General features: G+C 34.7%; 2 protein-coding genes across 2 annotated transcripts in view; one reads left to right on the top strand and one right to left on the bottom strand.

Annotated features, from left to right (window-relative positions):
* The window catches only part of LOC107626328 (putative disease resistance RPP13-like protein 1), a 29,095-nt gene that overhangs the window by 11,213 nt on the left and 7,570 nt on the right, over nt 1-10,312 (top strand). The window lies entirely within an intron of this gene.
* LOC107628014 (DExH-box ATP-dependent RNA helicase DExH5, mitochondrial) lies at nt 6,555-8,708 on the bottom strand. Its single transcript, XM_021116655.1, has 5 exons — nt 8,378-8,708; nt 8,160-8,219; nt 7,882-8,031; nt 7,652-7,762; nt 6,555-7,568 (listed from the first exon to the last, which is right to left on the bottom strand). The coding sequence occupies exons 1-5, from the start codon at nt 8,537-8,539 to the stop codon at nt 7,107-7,109; spliced, it is 945 nt and encodes a 314-aa protein (XP_020972314.1). The 5' UTR covers nt 8,540-8,708; the 3' UTR covers nt 6,555-7,106.

The raw sequence follows: 10,312 nt of genomic DNA, 5'->3' as shown, positions 1-10,312 counted from the left end.
GTTAGGAAATATTAATCTACCTTTTCACAAAAATACTTTGGTTGAGACTAATGATTTTGTGAATGAATTTCTATAACCTGGGAGCCATGAACTTTGCGATTATCTTGTAGTTGTAGGTTACTATACTCAAACTAATGGGTGGAGTTTCTATCATATCTTGAGCGCTATTAACTTTATTTGTGTATAGTTAAAGCTTTTTAGCAATTTTTCACCAAAGAAAAAATTTTTAATTACCGAATAAACATCAGTACCTAAGAATATTATGTCCCAATAATGTTGAAAGAAAGTATTTGTGTACCCATCATCTACTAGAGCACTTTAGTTATTAATAGAAAAAGTTACTCTTTTAACTTCAAATGGAAAGATTTACCTTATTAACTATGTGTTCATGATATTGGTGATCTTGGTTGGTTTACAAAAGCTTCTATTAGATCTAAGTTGTGAACAAATCTTTAGAGTAATTTTCAGCCACATCAGCTATATTTCGTCAAAATTGTTTTTAGCAATGTGATATTGTTTTTACGGTTATTGTCCAAAAGATACAAAAAAATTTCTCTCCAAAAGTAACTAAAATAAATTAAATTAGTGATGCGCTTGTGTTATTGTGTTTCAAACTTTTTTTTATGGAAAAAAACTTTAATTTAAAGAAATAGTCAAGACACTTATAAATTATAGAATACACATTAAATCTAAAACTAAATAAGAAAATAAGATAAATTTTATGTTGAATTATGATTTGAGAAGAAACACAGAGTTTGATTACAAATAATCTTATAAAATAGAAACAAAGATGAATCACAATCTCTTTTGTTTTAAATTTTACATAGAAAATGTAACACAGAAAAATATCCTTTCTTCTTCTTTTCTAAATAGATCTAAAGGCTTTTCGAATTTCATAGACAAAAAATTTTTCTCGTTGAATCTTCATCTCAGATCTGTAATACCATATCTAAAACACCTATAAATAGGACCAATACACCACAAAAAAAAGAGAACAACTGCAAACGAATTATTTTAGATCTAGATCTGGATCTTTAATTTAGATCTCTGAAAAAAAAAAAGAACAAGCACAGAACAATAAACAATAAACAAAAAAGGGATACGAAGGAGAGGAAAAAGATGGGTGATAACAAGAAAACGATGGTAGAAAGATGTGGACAACGAAAAAGAGTGACAGTGGTAAAAAGTGTGATTGGCGAAATGTGAGAGTGACATAGTAAAAAAGGAAGATGATGGATAGTTATGGAGGGGAAAGAAAAGAAGAAGAGTAGAGATGGAAGAAGATTTAAAGAGGGAAGGAAGTAGAGGAGGGTCACTGCAGTCCAAACTGAGGCGGCGGCGGCCCTCAAGGGGCTTCGTTCTTGTTTTTCAGAGAGAGATACGCCTTGGTTGCCTATGCAACGTAGTTTCAAACTTTTTTCTGACTTGTACTTAAATCACTAAGCAAACTTGAATTACTGAAATGCACTAATATTGTAATTGTGTTTTAAACTTAGTCCTATATAAAAGGGAATTATGAAACCTTAAAATCTTTTCTTTTTTGGTATTAAAACGGAATAGAAGTAAAAAAAAAAAAACTAATTACAAATAAGACGAGATAAGGTAGCTCCTTTAACTAGGGGTGTTTATAGGCCGGGTGAAACCGGATTTGATGTGACTCAGATTCGACCTGAAATATATATCGGGCCTATTTGTTAGACCCAAACCCGGCCCTAGACCCGAGAAAACCTACACACTTTCGGGCCATAATTATACCGAGTAAAAACCGGGTGAAAACCGAGCCGTTAACATTACTTTCTTGTAAGCTAGCATGTGAAAATATCTAAATTTCCAAGACTCCAACCATTATTGGACATGGTAAAATTCACTTGGAAAAATATAACAAGAACTAACCCTTTCCTAAAATTAAAGCATAACCACAATCAATACTAATATTGTCTAATAACACCAAATATTTAAATCAATACAAATAATATAATATTATGCATTAGTCTAAAGTCTTATGCATTTTAAACATAAAAAATTAACTTATAGTCTTATAATGACTAATAACACAAAATATTAAGATTTATAATACTTAAATTCCACATAAGAATAGCCATCATCCATCACTAATAACACAAAATATTAATTGTGTATGATGACCGGGCCACCGGGCCAAGTTCGGGTGACCTGAGCTATGGCTCGGACCCGACCCAAAATAATGACCGGGTCTATTTTTGAGACCCTTACCCGACCCTAGACTTGGTGAAATCACACCAAATTAGCCCCTAAAAGGTTCGGGGCCGGAGCGGGTCTTCGGGTCGGGTTGGACCATGAACACCCCTACCTTTAACATCCTCCAAGAGAATAGTAATAAATTCTAAATGGGATTATTCCAAAACAAAAATCCCTTCTCCAAATGTATGCTCATTTTTAATACTAGGCAATTAACACTCCTATTGCCTTCTCTAAATGTATGTACAAAAAGAATTGTCCAATTTCTTCTATTCATCTCATAAATTATTCTGATAATTGCATTGTTTCTCATAACATTTCTCTCCATTTATCAGGTTAATCACAACACTGGAGTCACTTTCAAGAATTATTTGCTTTAGCCCTAACTCCCAAACTAGGTTCAGGCCTTGGACTATCCCCCATCATTCTGTCTTGATATTATGGAATGCATGGTTCTAAAAAACCAGACCGGATTAGCCGGTCAGACTAATTTAACCGTAAATTGGTAGTATTAACGGTTCAGTTTATTGTCTAAAATTGTTCCATCAAAAATTGGATTTGAATCGCTAAACTGGTCAGGAACCGATCGGTCGAACCAGAATCGGAACTAGCCGGTTTCATCAAAACGATGCCGTTTCTTATGCTTTCTAGAAAAAAAAGGAGATGCCATGGCCCTGCCCCAAACCTCTTCCTAGTTCCTAGTTCCTTCAAAGCAAGTAAGCAACAACAACGAGCTACCCGTAACCCTATCCTCCACTGCCGTCATAAGGAGTGAGCATTGCCACCGTCTGTCGAGCTTCCACTGTAACCCTCTCCAACCCTTATTCGCTCTCAGACTCACCAATCGCAAGCGCGCAGCTTCTTCCTCGAGCGTTCGTCGTCTTGCCATCGTGCTAGCTGTCGTCTTCATCTGCTCTCCATTTTGCACTTTCTTTAAAAAGAAAAAAGAAACCCTTTCTCCTTCCCCTCAAGCAGGGCAGCGTAGGTTTCCCACTTCTCCTTCTCCTATACAAGTATACAGCCCCTACCCCCAAAACACAAGCACTAGGTTACTCCCCTACCGTCGCAAGGGTCTCACTCAGTACCGCCGTGCGTTGTTCTCAGACACCACCGTGTCTTCGTCCGGTCGTATGCAGCTCCGCACTTCTTGCAATGAAGCTTTCCATGTTCAGGGTGTAAGATATGCTTAAAACTATTTTTCATACAAAATGAATGTGGTTTGATCATTTCTAATGGATATAACTTATTGTGGGATGAGGTAGAGATTACTTTGAAGCTGTTGGGAAGGAAAGGAGGTTATTCCAGAACTATCGTTCTAAAAAACAAAGCAATTGCAGAGTTGACAGTGTTCATTCAGTGCCTTTTTTTCTGTTAATCATTATGCTGAACTTGTTAAAATTAGTTTGAAAATTTTGTTAATTTTTGTTGAAGCATGTTAATTATTGTGCTGATCTTGTTAAAATTATGTTTGAAAATTTTGTTAATCTTAGTTAAATATAGTTAATTTTTGTTAATTTTAGTGTGTTTATTTATATTTTATTTATTATTTTATTATAAAATAGTTATTCTGGTTAAATTACGGTTGAACCGGTTAGACTAATAAATCAGTAAATCAGTTACTAGAATAGTTGGTTTAAGTATTTTTTTCGTCCTTAAGGTCTAAGGCCAAAATCAAAATTGTCCCCAATATTTTTTTGTTATTAAAATCATCCTCAATGTTATAAAACGTTATAAAATCGTCTTTTTTTACTTCAATTATATTTTTTGACCAAATTACCCTTAATTATTAATAAAGATAATATTAAAAAAACCTACCCCACCCCACTCCCAGTATCTCTTCGTCTCTCCCCCCTCCCCACACCCCCCAATTCCCTTCCTCCCACCCATCCCAAATCCCATCCCACCACCATCATCAGCTCCCAAAAAAAAATTAAATCCCATTTCATCATCACCATAATTACACCATAACAACAAAATAAATCTGCTTCATTATCATCACTGTGATTACACCATAAATCTAACCACAAAATAAATTAACAATCCAATAATAACAACAAGATCCACAAAATTAGCAATAACATAAATTAAAAAAATTTAAAAAAAAAATTATGTATATGTTCTTTAAAAATTAAAAAAAAATAAGAAAAAAAGGAAGAACAAAAAAGAGAGAAAGAGAGCCCCCTTTTGAGAGAGTAACGACCCTTTTTTTTCTTTTCTTTAGTGCCCTTCTCGTTCTTCAGGTGAACACAAAGAATGTTGTTCAAATTAACCACAAGAAAATCCATCATCTCTTTCAAAGATGCTCACTGATATAATCTCTCTGCTAAAAATATCACAAGAAACTTTATAGGAGAAGATCAAAACTGTCATCGATGACATGCGAAAGCAGTTTTTTTCTTCGAGTTTGGAGTGAGACAGAAACTGAACTTGTCATCCCCTTTCTATTCGCAATAGCCCCCTCCCAGAGTCGTTCTCTCATTTCTCAATTCAGTAACCTTCTTCTCAAAAAAATGCTTCCAATTCGTCGTTTAATTCCGCCGTGGATAATGGTGATGGTGATGGATAATGGTGATGGTGATGTGATTCAATCTTTGTTTCTGTGATAATGGTGATGGTGATTATGATAATGGTGATGGTGATGGTGATGAGAAGAAGATGAGTGGGATTAGTGGTGAGGAAGAGAAAGAGATTGGGACAAAGAGAAAGAGAAAGAGGCTCGGTGATGATGAAAAAAGTGGTTAGGAGTTAGTCATAAGGGAGAAAAGGAGACTGAAAGAAAGAGAGAGAGAGAGAGAGAAAGAAGCTCGGTTATGATGATGAAGTCTGAAGGGGGGTTGGGGATTAGTGGGGAAGGGAAGGGTTTTTTTTTAGAGGATAAATTGTCTTTAAAATGTTGTTTATGGATAAAATGATGATTTTATAACATTTTATAACGTTGAGGATAATTTTAATAACAAAAAAAGGTTGGAAACAATTTGAATTTTCATCCCGAACTTTAAAGACGAAAAAAGTACTTAACCCAGAATATGATGACTGGTCTAGTTAACCTTTACGGAATGGGATGCTTTTATTTTCTGGGTCAGTGAAAAAAATGTGATGCTTACAGGCAATGAAATTAAAATAGGTTGATGGGCTTTCACAGCACATGAATGGATTGGGCTTGCTTAGGTATTAGGCTTTGATTGTGCTAATTGAACAAAAAAATTAATGAATTACCAAAACAAAAAATTAATGAATTCCAACTAAAAGCAATATGAACTAAAGGTATTCGAGAATATTAGTGTGTACCCTATTCTTGATTAAATAGGCTGAATGGCTGATGGTTCTCACATGCACATGGATAGATTGGGACTCTATTTTGCTAATTTGATAAAAATAAATTAATGAATTCTAACTTACCAAAAAAAAAAAAAAATTAATGAATTCTAGCTAAGCAATATGAACGTTGGAAAACATTAATGATAGTTGGTTGGTTGAATATTAATAATGATTGGTTGAGCATCGTTAAAGTGTTTTGAGAATATTGGTATAGACTATATTTTAATGATCCACATCTAATATTAAAAGATTTTTGTCGAAGTTATTCCATCTATAGGTAAGACGGTAGTAAATTTTTAAAGACAGTGCCTAAAACGATTTGTGATCAACTTGTTTTAATATTTCTTTAATTTATTTGTCTACAAATTGTATTTGTATCTAAAATAGTTAAAATATTTTAGAAGTATATTCCAAGTGATGCATCCTAAAAGTTAAGTGGTGAAATGATGAAAATATAAACATAAGAGAACAATGAACTGGACAAATTTTATGAATTTTCATTTATAAGTAATAGAAGTGACTATAAAACATAATCACGCTTCGTTACAGTATATCTTGAAGACAATGAAATGAAAAAAAAATTACAGGACAATACAAACAATGCACTATGAAGCCCAAGCCCCTTTTTAACCAGACAATTTTTAATTGAGAAATGTTAGGGGCTAACAACTTTTGTGATTTGTAGTCATCAAATAGTCATCAATAATGGTTTTAATGGTGTGAAATTGGTGTGAGATTTCATCCAGTGACTCATTTTTTTTTTGCTAGTTACATGCAAGCCATAATTTAACAAAATTGCTGCCCCCTAATCTTAGTCTTTTCCTTTTTAATTATCGCTGCCGAAATAACATTCATTATACCTAAATTATTTCTCAAACAGAAATCACAATCAGACGTGAAAACCGAAAAAAAAAAAAGGAAAAGAAAGTGAAGCAACATAGATCACATTAATGCGAACTCCTGCTTGACCAAAATTTGTTTCCCTCGCCAAGTTCATTGAATATCAATTCCAAACATACTTTAAAAATTCATTCTTTATATTTTCACATACATGTTTCACCTAAATATAGAATGGAAGCTCTTTCTGTTGCAGAAGATATCAAATTAGTCTTCACATTTCTCGTGTACAATACTGATTGAGTGTAGCTAAGAGACCTTCGAATTTGTCATGTTGAATATAAAAACACTTTAGAAGAACCTTATCCCAAAATTAACTCAACAACATGAACAGTTGCAAAAAATTTTCCTTTGTCAAACGGCTCAGATTAGACTGTTATCTTAGGCTTTCAATTCACAATTTATTTCTTCAGGCTCATAAATCATCCATGATTTGCTTTGATCAAGGGTAGGCAACTCCAACCTCGGATTGAATCAACACAATGCACGCTAAATTGGAGATTGTTGTTGTATGAGCATGAATTGGCTCAAGCCCCGGAGCTATATATCAACAATGGAACTAATCCATTTTTTCTGGAGTTCAAAGACTTGAGCAAGGACCTTAAAAATCTAGACAAGTACATCCATCTTGGACCGTTTGTTACCCTCACAGAAAACCCATTACAGTTGATTGCTTAATTATGATCCCTCTTGCTTTTCTTTAGCATCACTGCATTGTGATCCATGTACTCGTTTTCTGCCTGTCTTTTACCCATAAGCCATTGCAGTGCCTCAGCCGCGGCGTCTTTTTCCGCAGTCCTTTTATTGTGACAAGGTTGGCCCATTATCTGTATACCATTAAACTCGACCGCAGCCTGAAACTGATTGTTCTGTATTTGCATAGTCTTGTAGATGGGTGCAGCACATCCAGCACGAGCCAGAAGAGTTTGGAGCTGACCTTTAGAATTATCGCCACCAGGTCCACTGTCTGTCCTTGAAACCAATGCTGGTTGCAAGGTCATCACAGATGGTTTCGATGGTTTAATGACCTGGCAGCTAAACACAAATCTGCCCTCACATTTATCTTTGGAAATCAGCAACCGTACAGCAGAAAGCAGCTCGTGAAATAAGTGTATTCCCATCATCGGAAACAGTAGCTGCAAAGTTCAATAGTATATTAAAATTTTAACTCAATTTCATCAACGTAGTTTGTATGAGAATGAAATAAATTTGCACCTACTTTGCTCTGAATGATGTCATCTAGTTTCCTCCTTATGCTCTGAAACATTTCAGCAACAGCAGGTTTCATTAAGAACTCCAGATACCCTCCTAACATTTTTAATTGACCATCCTGCCAGAACAGGAATGTAAACAATATAAAACACTACAGAACATTTTAGAGGTTAATTCCAAACTGCAATATTTTATAAAATAAACACGAGCACCCCAAGAAAAAGAAAAGGAACTAACACCATCTTTTGAGATCTTTCCACCAAAAAGAAGCACCACTGAGTCAGACACAGCAGTTGAGTCACGAAGGAACACCGAATTCACTTTTATCTTCTCATTAAAAACAAGCCACGGATATGGAATTTTGCTTTCTCGAGCATTCACTGAATTCTAGGGAAATGAAACAAACACGTAATCAATATGGGAAAAAATAAGAACAGAAGGTTGAAATGATGACATCTAAAACACGCCTACAGTTTTATAACCCATGGCAAATTAATAAATTTGAATGGACTAACCAAATGAAGATGCACTTTACCATCCTCCATTGTCTTCAGAGAAAATGACTTCTCTTTATGCTGCAAATGAAAATATATCATAGTTAATTACCTACCGCATAGACATGGACTCCATATGCAATTTGAACACTCGCTAAAAAGTTTCTACTTTCCATAATAAATTATACTATTTATGCAATATAAATATAAAATAATAAAGGAAAAAAGAAAAAAAATACCACAATAGAGCAAATTCCAGGATATAGCCCATAAAAAATAACTGCTCGTATAAGATGCACATCATAGCTCCACGCATTGCAGTTTGTTGCATTGCTATCAACTATTCCAATATCCTTGAGAAGGGATAAGAATTCCATCCGAAGGGCATCAATAGCTTTCATGGATTGTGAAGAAAGGAAATTTGCCCAGCAGTATTCTTGTCCAGCGAGGTCTATTTCAGCATCTTTCCAGCCATCATAAGCCCTCACAAGGGCAAGATGATCACTATAATCATGGGAGAATTGAGACTTCGCTGCAGCTGCAACCTATAATGAAAAACTTGATAAATCAAATACCAGATAAAAACCTCGTAATAAGGTCCTTGAGCACTGACTGACAAGCCTAAGGGACCAATGCTTGTTGCTGTAGTGATACTGTCCAAAATTGAATAATTTAAACGGAACTGAAATATTACTCTTTTTAACTAACTCTTTACACTGAGAAAATGTCAGAAAAAACATAAACTGATTCTAGTATCACTGACCACCCATAGAAACAACAATTTTAGAAGCATTCATTTCCAAGTGAGATTATTGTTGGCCCTTAAACGGAAGCTAAATAGCCACTGCTTACTGGCTTTAATTAGCTCCAATAAACGGGTAGGTGGTGATAAAATTTTGACGAAATTTTAAAAATTGATCAATAAGGTGAAATGTCTCAATTCAATTGTATTAATGGAGCTCATAGCGTATGAGTTATTGGAGGATGGAAGTTCACGACATACCCCTGGTGTAAGTGAATACCCAAGAAATATTAATCAACACCACTATTTACAAAAGCAGTTAATGAGAATTTTTATGTCTCCATTCTTACACCTGCTACACATTCCTATATTCTCCTAATTCTCACTGGTACCAATGCTAACATTAACACTATGACATTAGTGATCCATATTATGAAGCATCAACAAAGCCTTGCATGGCTAGGACTAACTAACATAACTCCTCATTTATCAAACCTTAGGATTTATTATGTAAAGCTATGCAACAAAGGAACATAACATAGGTAGAGTTGGTTTGCCATTTTATAATTTTAATTGAATTTGGTGTTTCAAGTTTGAAATATAAAACAAACATAAAAAGTTCCCAATTCATTATTATGCCGTATGTGTTGACTAAATCAAATCAAAATCAGATTCCTAATTCCTTTTATGAATCTTATGTAAATAGAATTAATTATAAATCTTTTCCTTTTTGGGTTTAGCTTAATTTTAGGGATTTTATGATTAGAAATCTTTCCTTTATTTTAGGCTAGTATTTTTTCCTTCTTTCCTATTTTCTAGTTATTTCTATTTCTGTAATTCCTCTATAAAGAGGCTGATTCCCTGTACATTTTATAATACAATACATTCAAACACTTCAATTTGGTATCAGAGCAGGATCTCTGCACTGTGCCTCTGATTTATAGCTATGGCTGACAGTTCCTCAGTCATTAATCCTGAACAGAAGGAGAACACCACTCCTACTCCATCAGATTTAAAATCTGAGCAACGGATACTAGTTAGTGGTGACTCCCATTCAGTTCAGATCACCACATTTCGACTCAATGGGTCAAACTACCTTAGGTGGTCTCAATCAGTTCAGATGTATATCCGTGGAAGAGGGAAGATTAGATATCTCACCGGTGAGCGAAGCCAGCCTAACATCACTGACTCACAATATCATGTGTGGGATACCGAAAATTCCATGGTGATGACATGGCTGGTGAACTCAATGGAGGAGGATATCAGCAGTAACTATATGTACTATACCACAGCCAAAGAATTGTGGGATAGTGTCAAGGAGATGTACTCTGATCTTGGGAATAAATCCCAAATTTATGAACTTACTCTAAAAGCTAGAGAAATTCAACAAGGGGGTGACAATGTCACCAAATATTTCCACACATTGAAGCGG

This window comes from Arachis ipaensis, chromosome B02 (assembly GCF_000816755.2).
Source record: "Arachis ipaensis cultivar K30076 chromosome B02, Araip1.1, whole genome shotgun sequence".
NCBI lineage: Eukaryota > Viridiplantae > Streptophyta > Magnoliopsida > Fabales > Fabaceae > Arachis > Arachis ipaensis.
This window is presented reverse-complemented; position numbering and strand designations above follow the sequence as displayed.